Genomic DNA, 23,511 nt, shown 5'->3' on the forward strand with positions numbered 1-23,511 from the left:
TTACGTTACGACGAGGTCGTTCAAAACAGAAATGTTCTTCGTTTTCGTTTCGTCATGATTTCGTTTTATCCTAACGTATTCAAAGAATGTGAATAACGGTTACCGTTAATATAGTCTTTTGAATTGAGATATAACTATCCTTAATACCAAACCGATTCATACTGATACGTGTTTACGTCATAACGCATTTCCTGAACATGTGCCTTCTTCGGGACACGGAAAGGGACTAGGCGGGTCGCACAAGTTCATTCATACGAGATGACTAAGTCGTCTTTAGTTCGAAACGTTTCAATGTTTTGGGGTAGTTTGTATATCGGTTTAAGAGTATATATTAACGTACCGTTTCATTTTCTTTACATATTTTAGGATGTAGACACGTATCATGGCAATTTCAAAACACGAACTGATTCATTCATCACATCAAAAATGGTAACGGGTAATCCTATGGCAACTTCTAAGGCTACTATATGCTGACACGGCTGATCGCGGGACCTCACAGGACCGCACAAATTCGCCCCTAACGAATGGATGGGGACCCTTTGGCGCCTTACTGTAAGGGGGAACTTACGCTAGCCTCTTTCGAGCGACGAATGGACTCTCGCTAGAGGTTTCGCGGAAATTACCCAAAAGGTTTGCAATAATGCTTTTGAATGCATACGAAAAGAAATAATACGATCCGTCCCCGTTAAGGGCTTAATACACGCCTTCCGGAATCAAATTTCTCGCTTCCCCAGCAGAGTCGCCACTTGTTAGACAAGGTGCCGAACGGCCTCGCCCGGGCGGACCGGGGGGTGGACACCTCATGGCGACGTAAGCGGTGATTGGCGCCGAAAGCAACCAATCATGGAATCAAGCTGCTCGGCAGGACCGGAGCTCGGAGTATGGAAGAGTCGCCACCCACGAATGGGAAAATGAACAACGATCCCTTGCGGGAGACCGGTGAGGGTTCGGGAAACTTAGGTACGAGCCGAGAAGGCTAGTTCCTTTCCGGAGAAAGGCTACTAGGCACCCCGACATCGCCCGGTTATGAACCACCGGCCTCCTACTCAGCGTGTTAGGCGATAACGGACTAATCGCATATTTCTTCAAGTTTAAAATTCATTTGAAACCTTTTCTTTCTCGTTTTGAAAACCGTTTTGAGCATATATTATTGAAAGCCACTTTAGTAAAGAATCACCCATTTACATGAATTAAAAATACATAGGAGAGAGAAGGGGAGAAGGAAGAATTGATTTATTCATAGTGTGATTTATACTTTATATTATACACTAACTCTAAGCTAATCTCATTCCCCAAAACGAGTTTATTTACATGGTTCGTACCTCAATCGCCGTTGGAACGATTTAGGTACGTTTTAAAACCCCGTTAATTTACATGACATCGACTCGAATCACCGTTGGAACGACTCGAGTGCTTGAAAATGTGGAATAAAAAAAACTTTAACTCCAAAAACGTGATTAGGCATACAAGTCCATTTATTTTGTACAAACCATTTAAGAAAACGATTCAAAACTCTATTATTTACAATGAAAATGATTTTAATTAGAAGGTTCGTCTAATCCGTCGTTGGAACGGATTAAGGTTTCAACACGTGATATTTTGGAAATGGTTAAAAAAATGACAAGAAAACGTTATTTACACTTTAGGAATATCTAGAAAAGCTTTAATTTAAACAAACAAATTAAACTCTCTTTTTTGTGGTTTATTTTCCCCTCTTTCACTCAATTATCCTTTATGTAGATAAAATGACAACAAGTAATGAATTAAATCTCAAAATTCACCAAATAAAACCAATTTAAAACACATACACCTAATATCAAAAGAATAAGAAAAACAAAAGGTTATATACATGTATATATGCATTTTGTCTAAAAATAATGATAACAAAAATGAGTAAGAGGATAATAAGTAATAAATATATAGGTATAAGAAATGATAGTGAAAATATTAAATAGAGTACATTTTTATCCTACTTATAACTATGTGAAAACAATGAAAACCATAAAAACTAGAAAATAAGTTTGATATAATAAGTACATAGAAAATACTCTTCCCTAAATAATAGCTAAACCATCATTTGATAACCCAAGAATATATATACATATATACCAAAACCAAATCAATGAAAATCATAATCAAAAATACAAAATAATAAGTATATAGGTAGTTATTAAGTAAATACCTCAAAAATAATTTCTACCAACATGTTACATAATTATACATATATATATAAAGGATTAAAATGCCAAAAAGTTGAGAAAATGGTTTAAAAGGGTGATTTTCGGTTTCCAGCAGATTACCGACGGAAAACCCGTCGCCAATCTGTTGTTAGTGACAGAAAAAGGAGAATTACAGAAACAGTCCACAACTTTTCAGATTTATTCAAACACTTTGGATTAGATCTATTCTATCGTTTTGGACCTCCGAACTACCAAAAATGGATCATAGTCTATAACGGAGGTTCCTAAACGATGTTTTTTATTTAAAACGTTATTTAGAAAAATTTTGAAAACTTATAATTACAACATTTTTTAATCCCGAACTACCTTTGAATCGGATCACGGTTCGTATTGGGATATTAAAACGAGGTTTTTATTTCAAAACAAAACCGAACGTTTATTTAACACGAGGTGAAAATTAAATAAATACGAAAAATTAAATAAAGCGTGATAAATAAATAAATAACTAAATAAATAAAATTATAACATAAAAATAAATAAATAAAGGAAATAAATTAAATAAAATAAAACGAGTCTAGTCCTCGGATAATACCTCAAGATCGGTATCTGACAGTCGAAGTCGGTTGATTCCGCGAATTGTGATTTTCCGGTGTTTTTTGTGTTTTCGATAAAATATTCAACTTTGGAAAATTTGGATTTTTTTGGGAAAAAAAATATTTTCTCCAAAAAATTGACTTTCTCTCTCTAAAAATGTCTAGAGTGAGAAAGCTCCAAAAATTTCCTCCCTTCTTTTAAATGCATGGGGATCCGTGCCTTATATAGGCACGGATCCCGGAGACATTGGGCGACGCCCGATTAAGATTGGGCGTCGCCCAAAGCAGGTTGGGCGAACGCCCAACTTGTGTTGGGCGAACGCCCAACTTGTGTTGGGCGAACGCCCAACGCAGGTTGGGCGTTCGCCCAACGTCGTTGGGCGTTCTCCCAACGGATGTTGGGCGTTCGCCCAACGGACGTCGGCGCTTGCCTCGCCTACGCTGGGCGTTTGCCCCACGTCGTTGGGCGTTCACCCAACGGCCGTCGGGCGTGCGCGCCCAGTGGACGTCAAGCATGCGCCCCGCGTTGCCGGGCTCACGTCCAACTGTCGTCGGACGCGCGTCGGCTGCCGCTAGGCGTTCGCACCACGTCGCTCCTTTTTATTATATATTTTTGTTTTAAAACTTCCGGAACCAACCGCTTCGATCGTCTTGTTACAGGTTTTCGTCACAGGTCCTCCGACTCGGTGTCTACAGTAGCCATTAAAGAGAAGTAATGACATGACCGTTCAAATAAGGCATCATTAATGCTAAAAAGTTAAGAAATTCTATATAAATACCCTAAATTAGGTGTATTTGAGGTATGTTGGCTTAACTTCCAAAAACTTTTGTCATTACCCATTTACTCTCAAATAATATACTCCCTCCATTCTCAAATAAGTGTCGTTTTAGGGTTTTTCACACAAATTAAGAAACACAATTAATATGCACTTAAATTAATAAATTTACATGGATTAACTAAATAAAAATTCTCTCTCCTATAATGGTTGGAGAAAAAACTTTGAAAGCTTAAAAAACACATAAATCAAGACAAAATTTAAATGCTTAGACCAAAAAACTATACTAAATTTTATTGAAAAACGAAAACGACACTTAAAAAAGAATAAAAACAATTATCTAAAACGACACTTATTTGAGAATAGAGGGAGTACTAACTTTGGCATTAGAGTGTCCCCGACCAAACCCAACAACATCTTACAGGGAAGGGATACCGATCAAGAAAGTTTACACAATTATCAGGTCAGGTCAATGATAGCTGAAGCAAATCTACCAATTTCTTATTATAGAGATGCATTGCTAATAGCCACTTATGTCTTGAATCGAGTACCCTCCAAATCTGTCACATTGACTCCATATGAATTATGGCAAGTCGAAACCCCAATTTGAGTATGCTCAAACCTTGGGAAGTAAACTTGTAGGTCCAAAAGGTAAAGAGTGTATCTTTATACGATACCCATAATGATCAAAAGGATATGTCCTAGTGGAAGAAAATGAAGACGGACGTGTGATGAAATTACAATTATCAGATGTTGTATTTTTAGAGAACGGGCTCCCTAAGTTAGGAGAAGTGGACCATGATCTCACTTTATTTGAGTAATTAGAATCAAACGGATCTCCCCAATCGAGTGAGCAAAATTTTGAGGAATAAGATCGAGATCCATTACCTCAACATAACAAATGATCTAGATCCTACCTTAAGTGGGAGTGTGATTTCTAATTCTTACGAGAAGATAGAGCTTGGTCCTAGTGGGAGCATACCAAACTATGATAAATATATGTGACATATTTATCAAGATTCAAAGCCACGTTGTACTAAAAGGTAAAAATTCAAACATCGTCGATCTAGTATTGAAGGTACGACTTTTTTAGTTATCCAAAACGACATGGAGCCCAAGAATGTCCAATAAGGCTCTCTCATGTCCTGTAAAAGACAAGTGGAATAAGGCAATGGAAGAAGGAATGTCTTCCATGGGATTAAACTTTCTTTGGTAGTTGGTTGATCTACTAGAAGGATGAAAAACTATTGGGAACAAATGGGTTCTCAAAGTTAAGTGAAATGCAGATGGAAGTATTGAAAGATACAAAGCCCGTTTAGTCTCTAAGGGATATACTCAACAGAAAGGGATAGACCTTAAGGAGACCTTCTCACCTGTTGTAAGGTTTACATCGATAAGAGTAATCCTAACTATAGTGGAAAGTTTACCTAGAGCTACATCAAATGGATGTAAAGACTGTTTTTCTCAATGGAGAATTGGATGGAGAAATCTAGATAGAATAACCTGTAGGTTTCATCGAAACGGGTTGTGAATAAAAGGTTTGCAAATTGATTAAATCAATTTATGACCTAAAATAGGCTTCTAAACAACGGTATATTCGATTTCACAATGAAATGATATCAAATAACTTCAAGTTGATTCAAGAAGACCATTGTGTCAATACAAAAAGCTCCGGTAGAAAATTTGTCATTTTGTCATTATATGTAAATGATATCCTTATAGTAAGAAACGATGTTGAATATATGAACCAAGTCAAAGCTTAAGCTCAAGTTATGAAAGACATGGGAGAAGCAGTGTATATTCTCGAAGTTAAGATTTCGAGAGATCGTTCAAAGAACTTGTTGGCACTGCCTCAACAAACTTATGTCAACAAAATTCTTGACTGATTCAATATGCAGAACTAAAATCCTAATTGGTAGGCCAATGTCAAAGGATGTGACCCTTAGTACTGACATGTGTCACAAAAAACAATAAGAAAATAACTATATGAAAAGGGTACCTTATATGAGTGCCATGGGCAGTCTAATGTACGTAATGTTATGTACAAGACCTAATATCTGCCACATTATTGGTATGGTGAGTAGATATTATTCCAATCCTAGACAAGCATATTTGTCACCTATTAAGAGAATACTGAGGTATCTCAAAGCAACTGCATCTTATTCTCTATGTTATCAAGGCAAAGGTCTTCAACAAAAAGGATACAGAGATGTTGGGAGACCTAGAGGAGAGGAAGTCCAGCTATGTTTTCTTGCTATGAAACGGGGAGATATAATGAAGCAGCAAGAAACAAATGTGTATCATTTTCCATAATGTAAGCAGAGCATGTGTTATACTCATTTACATCACAAGAGGCGGTATGGCTCAATAGATTCTTGAACCATCTAAATCTTACGACCTCTAATACTCTAGTAGTGATAAATAGTGATAGTCAATATACTATTGCATTTGCCAAAGATCAGAGGTTCCATGGCAAGACAAAGCACATAAGAGATTAAGTTTATCACTTTGTTAGAGAATTAACTACACATAAAGAAGTTAGGGACCGTTTGTTTTGGGGGTTTCAGGAAAGGGTAAGGGAAAGAGGAGGTTTTATTCCTTTTGTTGGTGTTTGTTTTATTAATTCAATCATTCCCTTTACCCCCTTTTAGTTTTGGGTTTACTCCTAACTCCTCTAATCTCATTCCCCTAACCCCCTAAGGTTTTCCATTCCCTTTTCCCCCTATCTCACTAATTTGAACATATACTCTCCTTATAAGATTTCATTTTAGTCTCTATTTTGTTTTTAATTTTTATTTTGGTCCATATATTGATTTATTTTTACTTTTTTTTAATCCTTGGATTAATTTCACTTTTGATCCTTATACTTATATATTATTTATTTATTTATTTTTCAAAAAATATTTTTGACTAATTTTTACTTTTTGATTTTTATTTTGATCCTTATATTTATTTATCCCTAAACTAATCTCACTTTTGATCCTTATACTTATTTGTTTTTATTTTTTTACCCTAAAAAATAAATATTTTTCTTTTATCATATTATTCGGTTTTGGTATTTATTTTTAATTAATTTAAAATAGAATATTTATGTATTTTCTTTGATTTATTTTATTTCAATTTCTTCAGTTTCATCGTCTTTTGATTTTAATGATTGAATAAATTGATTTTCATTCTACATGTGATTAATTTATTAATATAAATACATGTATGTATAGAAATTATTGTTAAAAACACAACTCTAGTTTATTACCTCATTTGAACCAAACAACCACAAAGGGAACCATGGGTATATCATTCCCTTTGTGGACTGAAACAAACATAAGGGAATTCAGGGCCATTCCATTCCATTCTCCTTGTTTCCCTTTCTTGATTCCATTCCGTTACCCCTCTACGAACCAAACGCCCCCTTAGTGTGAAGTATGTTTCTATTCATGACATGGTAGTTGGTCCCCTTACTAAACCTATCGAGATAGATGTTTATGTGAAACATATTAGATCCCAAGGTTTGTGTAGGATCCACTATAAACAAAAATAACTTTTAAGGAGGGGAGATATTCTTATTAATAGCTCAAATATCCTTATTTAAAGCATTTTTATGAGAATAATTACTCTCATGCGCACTTCATTACTGGGATCTCTTAGTAAAGTATTAATGAGGGCAAAGTGTTATCCTCGTTATAAATTACAATGATAATAATTTTATCCCTATTAAAATATTTTGTAATGATAAGCAAATATTCTCAATAAAGTATTTGTAATGATTTAAAATCTTTTCGTTAGCAAACAAAGGAAATTCTCATTTTTCCTTACATTTATTTTTCTTTTTTTTTCCTTCTTGCTAACGGAGCAAAACTTAGACACGTCTTTGCAAACTTTTAAACCACATAACAAACACTGCAAAATGTTAAACCACATATACTTTGTTGTAATAATGAAATTCATGGCCAAACGAGGATGAAAGATAAAATAAACACCAAGAGAAGAAAATGTTACTTGAATGATATCTTTCTTTATTGCACAACCGGTTATCCATTTTCCTGAAAAACTTCATGCAGAATGTATAAGAACAAATATGATTTTAAGCTTTATTGACAAATTAAAATTACCAAGAAACATAAATTCAATCAAACAACATTTTATTGTATAGAAAAATAGCAATTTGATGCATCTACTAACACACAAAAGCATACCTCGGTAATAGAGATAGCTCATTAAACAAAACACAGACAATAAATCAAACTTGTGCATGTTGATTTGAAAGAGAAAATAAAATAAGAAATCGCATGGGAAATTATTTGTATATTTAGAAGCAAAAGAAACAAAATAGAGGAAAGGAGGAAGAAAGTGATAGCATACCAACTGAAGATTTTGAAGCAATATTTATTTTTATACTCAGACATGGGAACCGACGAAAGATATATATAAAAGAAATTACATTGACTTAGTTTAATAGTATTACATTGACTTAAGCCTTAGGTTTAGAAGCAGAGCGATAAGTACCCCCATAGAAGAAATTGACAATCTGTATTCTTTACAATAGATATATAAAATCCCTTCCCTAAGAAATTGACAATCTGTATTCTTTACAATAGATATATAAAATCCCTTAGGGAAGGGATTTTATATATCTATTGTAAAGAATACAGATTGTCAATTTCTTCTATGTGGTTACTTATCGCTCTGCTTCTAAACCTAAGGCTTAAGTCAATGTAATACTATTAAACTAACTTGAGAAAACAAGAATAAAAAGGGCGGCCCGGTCGCATTACGCGTCCCCGCTGAGCGAGGGTCCGGGGAGGGGTCCCACCACAAGGGGTCCCCGCTGAGAAAACAAGAATACAATAAAAAATTTATATAACCTTACTTTATTCATCTCTCCTATTGAGGCAACAAATTGAGCCAAAATTTCTAAGTTGTCATTCAAAACTTCAATAATCACATCTATTATAAGCTCAACTTGCTTTGAGGGCACTCCTTGAGCCTCCAATATTCTAACCTAAACAACCATTCGGTAATGTTATTTCCAAAGAAAAAGAAAACAACATCAAATTGCACCAATCCTCATTCCAAGAACATTGAAACAAAATCAAAATCCTAATTTTTTCTTGAAATGAATTGAAACAAATGCAAAGGAGAAAATTACAAAGGCTAACGTATCAACAAGAAACAATCTCTTTCCATTAGATTTGACAAGACAAATATCCTTATTATGTGATTAAAGAAGCAAATTGGGCTCACAAGATTCATCCTCCAATGTAGTAGTTATGTTACATCCACCTTCCGTCAATGGAACTCTATAACCAAAGACACTTAAAGACCCAAAACTTGTTACATTGTAGTCTAAAAGAAAAGATGAAACCATACACATATGCCAAATTCTCCACATATGAATTCATACAATTTATTAAGTGTGCCCTGTATTGTGCATGTGTTCAATTCATAAGGAACATTTTGAAAACAGAAAATTATATAAGCTCAATCATCAACACACCATTAGCAAGCTTGAAGAAGAATTAACATGCACTATTCAGCTATAACTTCAATTAATCATACGATTAAAATCAACCAAGAAAGGAAAACTTAGTTTGTCTATTCTTTCTACCAATAATGGAGATGAAATCTTCACAAATAAGTAGTAAGAAAATGTGAGCAGAAACATGTTAGCCATCATGTTTGGAAAATAGCCATTATCCGGAGAAATAGCAAGAACAACTGCTAAAGCAAGCACTAACTAAAACAAGCACTAACATAGAAAAAAAATACTATAGAGTATCCATTTCAAAAAAATTCACTCATGCCTTAGTATTTTACCCTTGCAGCAAGATCTATCTTCGATCTCGAATCAGAACTTCCATATTTTATTACATACTGTATGGGGTGGTGGCTATGCTGGTGTGGTTGTAACTGAAGTACTTTTTGATGGTTAAAGAAGGAAGATTAGCAAGACGATGCCATATTTTTGAAGCATTCTTCAAAGGTTAAGGACGATGATACAACCACCACAAGCGACAACCTAATCAAAGAGAAATGATTGGACCTAACTTCTATGATGGATTGTGAAAATTCCGATGAAGTTGATTGGGTTTGAGAAGAAAGTGAAGATGACCTAGAATTGGAAGAGTAATCGTGGATGGTGGGGAGAGTTTTAAAAAAACATATATTTCTTCTACTATTAGTTAGGTTTTACTAAAATATTTTTGCCCAAATATTTTGATAGGAATGAATTGGGAGGACTAAATTTTTAGGAGAAAGAATGGCGTCCATTTTTTGGAGTTAAAATGACTTCAAATTTAATTTTGGTCTTTACAATATTATTTATCCTCATTGTAATTAATGAATATCTCATTTTAATAAGAATGTTTTATATTATCTTTATATTTTTATCATTTAATGAGGATATTTTAAAAAATAAATTGAATAATAAATGTTTGGTTATTAATACTTTAATAATATTATTTCCTTTCATTATATTTATCTTTCAATGAGAATTTTTTTAATATCATTATTTTCTTCTTGTTATAGCTTGTTTTTCTTGTAGTGATCTAAACATATTTCTAATTTCATGTACTTATGAAAACATGATTATCTAATAAAGTTTTTTGGGAGTTTTTCAATACACGAGTGCGAATATAATATGTTGATATTTGCTATTGTATCTTGTTATGCATGTCACACAAAGAAGTAGCTCACTCATCTGAGCATTTATCCTTATTTTCTCCATAAACAATGACCAAAGGCATAAGGGTGAGGCTGTTTTTTTAGTAAAACGGGAGATATCACAATAAACTTTAGCCGCCTTGCATAAATGATGAAATTAGTTTCATTTAAAGTACAAGATGGATATATATGTATAATGTAACGTATAGACATACAAGAGAGTTATATGGTATCAAGATCACAACTGAAGAGTAACTTGAGATATTTCGTCTTCAAAATCGGAATAAGTCTTTGTGTGGTGTGGATTGATGTTAGATGTTTTGGGACATTTGAACTAAGACTTCTGTATGGTGTTTTTCTCAAAAGACATGTTGAAAGAACGAAACACCATAATACATATTTTCATACCATATATGCTTAGCGACCATGAGATGGAAAAACATTATATAAAATGGTACTCAAGTTTTCCTAGTGTGATTCTCACATCATAATAAAACTATGGTTTCTTGATTACTTTATTCTCAGAACCCTTAACTTGTTCTGGAAGTATGGTCTAATTTGACTTATCTTAGAATTTTCTTTTTGAAGACCATGAGATGATTCAGACCAGAAAAGAACCTGACCATTTAAGTTGATTGGATCATAATGGAAAGAACATAATAAGAGGAAAGGAATTCCATTTGATCACATCTAAATATTTCTGTTTATCACTATTTGGACACGTATGCATGTGGGTATATTTGTGAAAATAGAAAATTGTAATTGAGATCAAAGTATTACATATGGCTACGAGATGGATTTCGGGATAAAGCGTATGACATGTCACAATACATGTACAAATCAAAAGGCTATGTATCTCCAACGAGTATATAACACTTGCTTTGAAACATGCTCATCGAAATGCTATATATCTCCAATGAGTATATAACATTAGTGCTCTCGAGTGTACGTCGGTCGCACGAACTATTTACGAAGATGAATAAGATTGAGAACGAATTTAGATTATGTTCTGTTACATGCGAGTGGGAAATGTTGGAAAAATTCGGATATGGACCAATTATAAAGTCTATCGATGAATTGAATGGGCCGTACCCAAAGAGAGGCACATATGCTGGGGATTTTCCCTAGTCGTTTTTGATAAATAGATAATAAGTTGTCTAACCTTAGTATAAAAGAATACGCCAAAGAGAGGGAAATGTTGCCTCTCTCTCCCTAATGTATGTTGCCTCTCTCTTTCTACTGTATGCCTCCTCCCATTTTCTCTCTCACAAGTGTAGCCGCTGTTAGTTCGTGGCTCTTCTTATTAATCTCGACTCTGTGACTGGTAATACAAAGGTCACATCAAAGGTAATCTAATAACCCGAATAGAATACGTGGTATTTTTCCTTCAATTCTCTTTTCACGAAAAGAAAATGCATAAAATGTAAATTTCTTCGTAATGGGATAGAAATGCTGTATTCAAAATTGAAAGGCAATAAATATTTTGGAGCAAGTACATAATATACATAATGTATTTAGGCCTAGATTTTAAAATAGGAGGGAGGGAGTATAATTTTCAACTGTTTTCAACTGTTTTTGTCGCATTCCCTTATTACCTAATAGAAGCAATGAATAGAAACAAAGTAGTGAGTAACTAACAAAGGAACAGGCTGGAGGCTGGAGCAGAGTAAGAATAAAAATAAAAAGCTCGAAACTCAATCGAGCTGGTTACGGAAAAAGAGAGAGATAATAATTGGAAATTACTCTACTTGTACTGTTGTGAATGTTTAACTGTACAGTTCCAAGGTAGACTTCTTCTTTTCTCTGGCCTGCCAATTCCCACTATGGATCGTCTGATCCACAAGATTCGTCCTCAACTTCTCTCTTGGCTTCACCGATCCCGTTCTGGTATATTTTATTTTCCCCCTCAAATTCTAGTGTCTATGTGACTGTTTGTTTGTGTTAGATGTGGTGTTAATTTTATCTATACTAGTTATTTCTGAGCTTCCAGCGGTGAATTCTCTGTAATTTTTTGGTACATCTGGACTTGAATGTCGCAGATTAAGATTTGCGTGTTATTTGTTTCTGAAATACTTGTTTTATTTCTTCAGGAACTCAACTGTTACATTTTCTCGTGCAAAAATTTGGCCATAAGCTCTTGTCAATTTTGCAATTTGAGTAAAATTTAGGGTAGACCTGAAAAATTAACATATGGGTTTCAGGAGACCAAACTTATACGCAAGGCAATTCTACTTTTGAAATTGATTTCTGACTGTATCTCTAGATCAAGTGAAATTTTATATTTAAGTGTATCAAACTGTTATTTATTTATTTATTTATTTATTGTGGATGAGTTTCTTGTTGAACTTCAGTTTGTCCGGCAAAAAGCAATTTGATTATGGAAACGTAGATTAGGATGAGGACAAAGTGTTTTAGTTAAAAATCTATATGTTTTTGAGCTATGAATTATAAGATGCTGTTTCTGCAGGAGCTGTATCTTACTTTGCTAGGCGCTTCTCATACAAAGAAGTAAAGAGGGCAACGGATGGCTTTCACAGAATAATATATAGTGATTCTCATGGGACTGCTTACAAGGCCAGATTTCAAGATGGTGAAATTGCACTTGTGAAGGAAGTAAACGACCTTGATCAAGGAGATGATGTTTTTTATAGGGAAGTACAACTCTTGGGTCGCTTGCATCACCGTCATCTTCTTGCTCTTAAAGGATTCTCCATGGGTCAGAAAAGGTTTGCTATCTGTCTTATTTATTTTTATTTATTTTTTCTACATGGATAAACTCTCTCTGGGTAATTCTTCTTCAATTGTTTGTGAAGTGAAGAATTGGAACATATTTAGGCTTGTTTTCATGATTCCGGAGACAAACAGCGAGTGCATTTTCTATGGGTTCTTCTTAGAATGTGTGTATGTGTCAAAGAGAGTTCTTCTTGATGATATTTTATGTTGAAAACCAACTAGGTACTTTCTAAAGAATTCCATTTCCATTCATGATAATGGGAAGTGGAACCAATCACATTTTTTTATTAGTATTTCAAGTTTGTATCATAATAATGTTCACCTGGTCAGTGTCACCATTAGATTAGCCTCCTAACATTACCGTCATATTAAGTTACCAACAAGTAGCAAACTCCAAGCTGCCGCAATTACTGTTTTAAGTGTGTTTTTAGTATGCAACCACTGGTTTCAATTTCATAAAGTTTGTTGAGTATCATAGTGCAACGAAATCTGTTAAAGCCATTTCATCTCAAGACCATTTGTTGATTTCATTCGGTGGCGATCAGCAAAAGGCATTCCTCTACTGTTAATCTGGTTCGCTAATTTGCAGGTTGCTAGTGTTTGACAATATAGAAAATGGAAGCTTGAAGGAGCATCTAAATGGTAATCTTAGAGCATAAATTAAAAAACATATATGATTGCAAAATTGAATTTTCTGACAAATAAATAACCCTTGGCAGATCCTCTTAAGACTCCCTTGAATTGGAAGACAAGGTTACAGATAGCCATTGGAGTAGCAGCAGCATTGGTAGGTCAATTGTAAGTGATATTACCTTCTAAATGTGCACCATGCTTCCAGCATAATTCAATACAAACTTTTCCTTGGCTAACTGTGATATATGAATGTGGATATCCAATGCAACATTCATTTTCTAAAATGTTACCATCCCCTCAACATCTTTTGGTGAATACTTATTCTAATCAAAGCACATTTTCTTTATTCCAGTGAACTCTTAAACTTCATGCATCTATTGTGGGCTATTGAGCTTCTCAATGTTATTATTATTAATTTTCCAGTTCTATTTATGATGCACACACATTGTATGTGTTAATAAAGCTGAATAGATTTCAATTATAAAATTGAGGAGTTTATTTTAAGTTTGAAGTTGAGAGGCTCGTTCAGGGATTTAAAATGGTGTTTTGCATTTATATATGTTATCACAAACTCTATTATCCTAGTCTTTAGCATGAGCAGATGAGTTACAATGTTGACTTTTTACACTACACTGCAGGAATATCTGTTTCTCTTTAGTAACCTGTCAATGTATCATGTATCTATCAGCTCAAGCAACATCATGCTAGATGAGAACTTCAATGCAAAGGTGAAGTTGGAACAACTAACTAGGATAATGATATTGAATTACTGCTGCAACCCTCATATAATTTGCATTACATGACAGCTTTCCAATTTTGGCCTTCTTAGTCCTGATGGAAATTATGCTGCAATGCCCCAACCCCCATCAGCTGAAGGTGAAGGTGATTTATCATTTGATAAAGGGAACAAGAAAGTTTACAGTTAGTTTAAACCTTTATTTATTTATTTATTTCTGTGATTGTTGAGTCGCAGAGTGTATGGATGGGAGTGGTGGAAACATAATATTTCAGCTAGGCGTGGTGCTCCTGGAGTTAATAACTGGTCAATCATCCGAGAAGGGCAGCACAGATTTAATCCAATGGATCCAAGGATCACGATTTCGCAGTTCTATGCAGATGATGATAGACCCAGATCTTGGGAACACTTATAACTCCAAACAGCTTAAAAATCTTCTTGCTGTTGCAAGATTGTGTATAACATCTGGGGATAAACCAAAATTTTCTATTCCTCAGATTTTTCGTTATGTGCAGAATTCCTTCCATTGATATGCCAAACGACGGAAGGCACTAATGAATTCATCCATTCATTTGAAATTCGTTTCATTGTTTAGTTAAAGATATATCAGTTTTTTTTCATTAACATGTCCAAGTCCACATGTCCGACTCTGTTCTTCAAATATGTGTCTTGCTTCACCAGATAAATAGATGTCAGAAGTTCTTCTCACTTAGCACAGATTAGAGGATTTAGGAGAAGATAGAAGAGGGAAAAGACAGAATATCAGAAGGAATTAGTTAATTCTCATTGATATTGCCCTTTCTAAGTAATGACCTTAAATAACAGTTGGTACCTATATGAAGTCACCAAATGTTTACATATTACAACTATAGATTCTATTGCATAACTACCTCAATATAGTCCAAAATAAGCTAACAAAAGCGATAACAGAATTAACTATCAAGCGATAACAGAATTAACTATCTGATGATAAAACTAAAGAACCTAACAAATATCACAATCAATCTTTTTTTCTTTCACATATGGAGGAAGGCCAGACCAGTGAATGAGTTGCTTGGTACGCACATCACTGATAATTGTTGTTATGGAATTGTTAACCTTGAGAGATTTAATATTCCATTCAATAGCCAAGATAGGTGGTAAAGTAGTTAGCACAATGAGTAAAAGGTCCAGCTTCTTAAAGACCAGATGTATTTTGCAATTCTGTGGCAGCTGTAATTGATAGGCAACCTTCCCAATTCTTTCTAGTATAACGAAAGGTCTATAATATTTGGCAAATAGTTTAAGGGAACACTTGAGTGCCACAGTTGTCTTCCAATAAGGTTGCAATTTAAGAAAGGCCCAATAACCTGCCTTGAACTCCCTATCAGATTGTTTCCTACGATTCTGAGAAGAGGTAAGGTATTTTTCATATAAGTGTCCATATGATCCATGTCCTTTCTTTAACTCTAGCTACTGAAAAAGTAGTGATATGCAAGATTGGAAATTGAGGTGTTACTCCATAGAGAGCCGAGAAATGGCTCATTGCACTATGATAACTGGTGTTATACCAGTATTTAGCCAAACTCAGCCGTGATGCCCACTTCTTAGGAGCAATAAAGCACATATTAAATAGTTTTCCAAGCACTAGTTAAGTTTCTCTTACTAACCCTCCGTTCGAGGGGCAATATGCACTACTGTACTGGAGTTTGGCATCTAATAACTTCATGAATTCCTTCCAAAATGTCCCAGTGAAATCTCTCAGAGAAAATTGATCTTACCATTCCATGCAACTTGAAGATATTATCAAGAAGGTCATGTTAACAGTTGCTGCAGTAAAAGGGTGGGATAGAGGAACGAAGTGACCTCCCTTAGAGAACATGTCCATCACCACTAGGATAATATCATATCCATTAGAATGCGAAAGCTTCTCTATAAAATTCATGGCAATATCTTATCAGGCCTTTTAGGGAGTTGGCAGAGGTTGAAGTGGTGTTGGAGGTAGGATGCATGATCTATTGAAAATGTGTCCTAAAGACAATCATGGTACTTTTACAATTAATAAAATGTTCATTTATTGTTGGGTTAATACACATATTTACCCATGTATTTATCTATTTTAGCACATATACCCCTATATCAAATAAATACATAAATATATTCTTATATTTTTCAAATAGCACGAAAAATGTCATGATCTAACAGATTATTGATATGACACTAACAGTGTAACACCTCAGCCTTCACGTGATCTCCACCACATTTGCCACCTCATCTTAAAACATATGCAACCCTAACTCATCTCCATTTCACACCGCCCCCAATTGCAAACTTAATGAAAGAAATGCAGTTTCCCTATTCTTCTTCTCTGATTCTCTTTCTCACTCACGGTGTCTGCTATCTTTTCTCTTCTTCACCTTCTCCCTCACTGCTCTTCTAATTTCTCCCAAGTTGATCAGCCGCTCCAAGTTATATTTTTTGGTTTTTTATTTAACTTAGCGGAACTCAGTTTTGGCAATTTTTCATTTTAATGGGATTCTAGTTTATGTTTATGTGCTAGTGATGTGATGAAAGTTTGGTTTTGGTTCTTATTTAGTGAAAGTTTGATTCTTAACAATGGTGTTAAGGTTTAACTCATTTATTTTTGGTATGTGGAAAAACACAGGCTAGAGAAGAACGAAGGCGACTGGGAAATGATTGATCCTTTCTTGGTTGAGGCTCTTCAAAACCCTTGTCATCGTCTCACCAGTAAGATTTCGTATCCGTTATAAAGGCTCGAAAGACTTATTTATTTGTTTTTCTCGGTCTGTTTTTGTATTTGGGTTTTCGTTTTATTGTGTTTTGGGGATTTTATCGGTGATTGTGAGTTTCTATTTTGTTGTTTAAGGATTGGGGTATAGGGTTTGGTTGATTGATTGGAATGGAATTGAAATCTTAAACAACGTATAACTCTTTCTTTTTTTAACCAGATGCAAATCACCTTGAATTTCGGAGATTGCCCGAACTTTGAAATCCGACTGGTCTCTGCCAGTGGTGAGGTATTTGCTACATACACTTATCTTTTCCTTCTGTAGTTCTTCTTCGTCTTCTTCAACCGTTTTCTTTAATCTGCAATTCTAGGCAGCCATGTCCTTGGATACCTGGCTGCTGGTATCTTGATTGGTCCTTATGGTCTCTCTATTATTCGTCATGTACATGGGACAAAAGCAATTGCTGAATTTGGAGTTGTTTTCTTGTTATTTAATATCGGCCTGGGGGTGGAATATGTTTACTGAAATTTTGTTCTTTGAATTTAGAGCATCTCCAACCCTCCCCACATGGAGGGTTGGAAATGATGAATTGGGGAGAGGATTGGGGATAGAAATATATAGAATTGGGGATAGGGAAGGCAAAAATGAAAAATTTGCCTTGGAGATGCTCTTAGACCCTGATAATTCAATACTGAAGCTATCATTTTATCTTTTATGGATGTCTGTTGAAAGGCTTAGTTCCATGAAGAAATATGTTTTTGGGTTAGGCTCAGCTCAGGTACTGGAAGATATTTCTTTTCCGTAACATTCACTGTTGAAGACTGCCCTATATACTATACATTTATACAAACTAATTCTTCAAACTAATTCTTTCTAAGTTCTAACTGAAGGAAATGCAAACTTCCTAACCGAAATGCTATGGTAAGTGTACTCCATACTTTTATATCTGGAAGTTGACTATGTTAACTTGATATGGCGTTTTTCTTCAGGTCCATAATATTTTTGCATTCTAATTGCATTTTTAAAAATCTATACAAATAATTAGAATAATGTTCTTGATGTGATCTACTTGTATTATCTTGATCATGTACTTGCTCTCTTTGTTCCTTTACCTGTCTAGGGTTGAAGAATGTAAACACCTACCACTCAGCATACTTTTGATTAACAATAGAGAATATACTTTAAGGCTTTATTTTGCAGGTCTTGCAAGAGCCGGGTGAGCACATCATGTCATGGTCGTGCTACATTCGCTGTCTTACTATTTCAGGTTACTCTTCTATTTCACATCTGTGCATTTTTTTAAAGAAAGGGGGACAAAAAGGGCTTGGGGTCTCACTACTGAACTTCACTTATATATAGTTGCTAATGAAGTTTTTTGGCTTGCAACCTGTTTGTAATTTTAGAAAATGTGGTTTCTTATCGAATATATGTTGTTGATCTGAATCAAGGACTTTTATTTGCACCATTGAATCCATTTTTTTGGTGTCATACATGATGACTATTAAAAGTTTTGAATTCTTGTATGATTATGCATCCTAATACGTTATCCCTTATTTGCTATAGATTTCGGAGTCTAATGTGGTTAGATATAACACTATCAGGAACAGTCATTCAAAAGGATCAGAGGATCACTAGTGAATCTCTAATTAGAGAAATTGTGCATTACCGTAGAGGGCGTCGGTTGCAAGGCACATTATTGGAATAGTTAATAGTGTATACTTAGTAGAAAATGGAACAACTAAGTACAGAAAATGGAACAACTTCATGGCTGAAAGCTCTTCTTCAATGTAGCAACCTTAGGGGTGATTCCAAATAATGCATGGCAAGATGTGTATTCGTTAGCTGTCAAATGGAGACAAATGTATACTTGGGAATCAATTTTACCACTTTTGTAATTTTAGAAATAACACTTGTAATATATTCTTTTAGGTGTCTTCTATGGTTACTTTGTTTTTGACAAAGTACCATTACTTGGTGTGTTTTCACCATTGGATGATGGAGTTTAAAATTAATCCAATGGTGAAAACACACAAAGTAAGGCTTACTTTGTCAAAAACAAAGTAAGCATAGCCTTTACCATTCTTTTGGATCCAATTATAAAATTTATAAAATTTAGAAATTTTGAAAATTTTGATATTATATTCTCTTTTCCAAATGATTCGAAAGTTTTGTTGATTTAAATTTAAGTAATTGATCAATTATTATTATTATAAAAGTTATCTATAAAATATAATATAAAAATAAATAAATTACTAAGAGGGGCACTTAAAATCGTCCCTACAACTAAAGCGGCAAATTTTGAATTATTATAGAGGACGAATTCCGTCGTTAATCGGTAGGTATTGTTTCATTTGGCAACAGATTTAGAGTGATTGATGTGTAAAGTTTCGGCGTATAAACATTTGTCGCGAAAACTTTTTTGCCACAAAATTTTTTGTCGTTAAAAATCTAATGTGATATTTTTTTTAGTTGACGTGGAAGGTGATGTGGATGCTGACGTGTTATATCGTTAGTGTCATATCAACAGTTTGTTAGATTATGGCATTTTTAGTGTTATTTGAAAAATGTAAGGATATATTTGTGTATTTGTTTAATATAGGGGCATATGTGCTAAAACAGACAAATACAGGGGCAAACATGTGTATTAACCCTTTATTGTTATTTGATTTATTATATAGTTGTGATTTACTATTAAAAAGGCAAGTCATTTTTTTTATCGTGTAAATAACAAGATATAAGAAATTCTTAGTTTATATTCAATGCATAAAGTGTTTATACAAGATAATGATGCTAAACTTTATGACTAAAACTAATCAATCATAAACTTAAAACACCCAAGTCAAGTATTTTGTTAAAGGATTGATACAATGTTGTCAAAACTTGCATGTAACAATGTTTATTATCCTTGAATATGCAGCTGATCTCATAAACTGTAGATATCTAGATATCTAGACAGCTAAATGGATGTATATGAAATAATTCTTATGCATTGGTGATCCAACATGAGATATTAGTATGAATAAATCATTCTAATGTCAACTGCCTTATCTCATAAGTGATAGCATGTCGACTTAAATAATCATCATGGTAATTCTGGATTGAGAAGTGTGATGCTTTGACGCTGTTATCTAGCACGATCCAACACATTAGGTGTGCCTCGAGCAGTCATTGGGTGTCAATTTAAGTAATTATAGGATAATTGCATGATAGATTAAACATTCATCACTCTCGATAGATGGAAGATATATCACATGCCACTTGTGGAAGAATTGTAGGATAATTGAATGATAGATTAAACATTCATCGCTCTCGATAGATGATAGATATATATCACATGTCACTTGTCGAAAAATTGTTTTAAATCCTTGCAAGGTGATGAGTTATAGGTTGAAATTGAGATTTCATATAATCTATCTAGTTTGAACAATTCGACATGTACAAGTAAACAAACGTCTTTATATATGTGATTTGTCATTCTCTATAGTCATGGTTTGTTTGGATATAGATGATGAAGAATCGAATTATATTGCAACTATACACGGAAAGGTAAAATGTCAAAAAATAACTTGGCTTCTTATGGCTCTAAAGGAGTGAGATATCCTTTTCTTAAGTCGGTTCACTCACTATGTTATATGTTAGATTGGATTAATTTGATACAAATTAATAGATGCAAATTAAAGAGTTAATTTACTATCTGATTCAATTGAATTGTAATAAATGTATACGACTTGTTGCGGTAAGAATATAATAGGTCAAAAAAGAAGGACAAATGGCAGAACGATACATTGGAGATTGTTTCCACCTAGGACTAAGGCATGTTGAAATATACGTGTAGTATTTTAGGCATTTTAGTTGAATTGGGATAATTTTAATTAAAATAGAGATTATAATTAATAACTAATATAATATACATATATTGTTCTAATTGAAATAAAAGAGTTAATTTTATTAGATATATAATTCTATTAACATATATTATTTATTAGATAAATGATAATGTTAATATTAATTATATATATATATATATATTAATTGTTATCGCACTTTTGTATGTTGAATCTCCGATCAGAACTTTGATCACCTGAAAACACAATAACTGTGAGAAAAGGGACCGGAGACCGGCGAACCCTCTCTGATGCTAAAGTCAGTTGATAATTGATAGAATATCACAGACTAAAAATGAATGATAGTGATTAAAGAATTAGATCCCTGAATTCTGGGAATACCTCTACCATTTATAGATAATTAAAGTGGTATTTTTGGACACGTGGAAGCTTATGATAGGTCAATGGACCATATCTTTGCGTACCAACATGTTTGTGAAAGTGAGGAGCGTGAATTTGGAATCCGGTGTTTTGATTGGTCCACATGTCCTTCAGAAATGCCCCTCTAGAAGTTGCCTTCGGCAATGCGAAGATGACCGAATCATTGACTACGATCAATACTTCGACCAAGACTATCACTCCTGTGTTGACTAGGATCCATCTGAATTCCTTAAATCATCGTGGGCCTTCTTGATATAAGCCCAAATGATTTAGTACCATAACAGATGTCCCCCCAGTAAAAATGTGAAAACGCCTTTAGGCTTTTTTAGGATGATGCGTGGAACACTCATATGATACACGTAACATCATTTGCCATCATTATTACGCCACCATGTTAAAGGTGTCGTAATGATGATTAACGTTTTCTATTATATTTCCAACATAGACATTTGAGCTACTCCCCACCTTTTCGACTTGCATAAATTGCTTTCTTTAGGGAATAGCTCATCTTCTTCAACTTTCCGCCATTCTCACCTTTTCTACAAATCCTAAGTTCTTGACTCATTTCTTTGCTTTTAATTATTTCTTTTTTAAAATGGCTTCTTCTTCTAAACATGGAACCAAGAAGGTTTGTCGATCCCTTCATCATAACACTGAGACTCCCCTTGAGCCCCTAGAGATTTTAATTGAAGAAACCGAATCCCTAGATCTTTCTCCCCCAAATCATACTGCTAAGATGATTGAGCATCCTGAAAATGAGGATGAAAATTCTGCTGAAGATGAACCTGCTAAATCCAAAAAATCTAATCCTAAAGTCTTCGACCAACCCTCTACCCTTACCAAAACTTGGTTAAAATCTCTTCTAGATCTATACCCTTGGTTGAAGGAATTTACCCTTACTATCCCCAAAGAAAATGAAAGAGCGCACAATCCCCCAACCTCAACCAAAATGGGTATGTTCACCTATTCCTTGAGTGGGAGATGGAATTCCCCCTTCCTCCTGGCATATTGGTCATCGTAAACGAATTCAATCTCTGTCCTTACCAAATCTCCCCAAATGCTTGGCTAGAACTACTTGCCTTCAAGAAAATTTGCAATGACCTAGCCATTGATCTTTCTGGATCTTTGTTTCGACATTTTTGGCACCCCACCAGGAAACCCGGAGAAGACTTTGTTTATTGGGTTCTTCCGAAGAAAAGGCGTAATTTCTTGAAGAATAAAATCCAAAATGTGAAGGACTATAGCCGAAGTGGTTTTGGATAGAACCAAACGGTGTAAATCCGAACCATACCTATGTCCCCAGAGGATTTCCCTTCGCTAGAAAATGGAATGAACTACCAAATAAATCCAGCACCTGGGAATCTACTGAAGTACTGTCTCCAAAGGAAGAAGTTTAGGCACATCGGGTAAGCTCACACAGCCTTAAATGGGAATATCCTGTCTTCATGAAGACATTCCGAAGCAACAGACAAACATGTTTTTACAGCAACATGGGATTATTTATCCCGGATCAGAACTTCTTACAGGTCTGATAGATATCCTTTTTATTTTTGCATTTATACTTCTTCTTTTTTGTTGCAGGCCTTTCTGATCATCTCTAGTGTTCGTGCAAAAATGTTAGCTCAATTGGACAAACTGAATCAACAACGTAGAAAACCGAAGCTACAGCCGCAACCAAACACCACCATTATTCTTGATGCCAAAGGTGGGTCAACTTCCCAGCCTTTAACCGTTGCACCAAAACCCTCGGTAAATGCTTCTGGCAGTGATCATCCAGCAATGACTGAACCAATTATACCATCATCGGAAGATAATGTTCAAGTAAACGCGGCTCCTCTAGTCTCTTCCCCCAACAAAACACCTGAAACTAACCTTATTCTCGAAGAGATCCCCTTCTGCTCCACGACTCCTGCCGTAGACATCAATTTGTCAAAAGACGGAGGTTTACCTTCTCCTAGCGGATTCAGGCTCAATGCCAAAGACTATTTTGAGGATACCTCAAACCATTCTCTTGAAATTCCTTTAAGGAAACGAGATAAAAAGGAAAAAATGGTGAGAACCCTTATTCAACCAAACTGAATGCCCCAAAAATAAACTGAAGAAAATAATCTTTAAGAATCCTAAAGCCGTTTACACAGACTCGGACATCTCGGATACTGAGAGAGAATTAATGCTAGAAGAGGCTGGCCAACAATTATCACGAAAC

General features: G+C 34.6%; 1 protein-coding gene across 2 annotated transcripts; it reads left to right on the forward strand.

Moving 5' to 3' along the window:
- Positions 1–11,849: 11,849 nt before the first annotated feature.
- LOC136221616 (probable receptor-like protein kinase At1g49730) lies at positions 11,850–14,889 on the forward strand. 2 transcript variants are annotated; one of them, XM_066009005.1, is made up of 7 exons: positions 11,850–12,096; positions 12,677–12,935; positions 13,532–13,584; positions 13,662–13,729; positions 14,214–14,303; positions 14,382–14,457; positions 14,549–14,889. In XM_066009005.1, the coding sequence occupies exons 1-7, from the start codon at positions 12,033–12,035 to the stop codon at positions 14,839–14,841; spliced, it is 903 nt and encodes a 300-aa protein (XP_065865077.1). In that variant the 5' UTR covers positions 11,850–12,032; the 3' UTR covers positions 14,842–14,889. The 2 variants fall into 2 exon arrangements, with proteins under 2 accessions (XP_065865077.1, XP_065865078.1); XM_066009006.1 differs by having other exon boundaries at positions 14,382–14,451.
- Positions 14,890–23,511: the final 8,622 nt, after the last annotated feature.

This window comes from Euphorbia lathyris, chromosome 3 (genome assembly GCF_963576675.1).
Source record: "Euphorbia lathyris chromosome 3, ddEupLath1.1, whole genome shotgun sequence".
NCBI classification, from domain to species: Eukaryota; Viridiplantae; Streptophyta; class Magnoliopsida; order Malpighiales; family Euphorbiaceae; genus Euphorbia; species Euphorbia lathyris.

Excerpts from the sequence above, each read along its gene's own strand:
- LOC136221616 (XM_066009005.1), top strand. The coding sequence starts at position 12,033 with ATGGATCGTCTGATCCACAAGATTCGTCCTCAACTTCTCTCTTGGCTT. Across the intron at positions 12,097-12,676 it reads GCTTCACCGATCCCGTTCTG|GAGCTGTATCTTACTTTGCT; the intron begins GTATATTTTATT and ends CTGTTTCTGCAG. Across the intron at positions 14,304-14,381 it reads ATGAGAACTTCAATGCAAAG|CTTTCCAATTTTGGCCTTCT; the intron begins GTGAAGTTGGAA and ends ATTACATGACAG.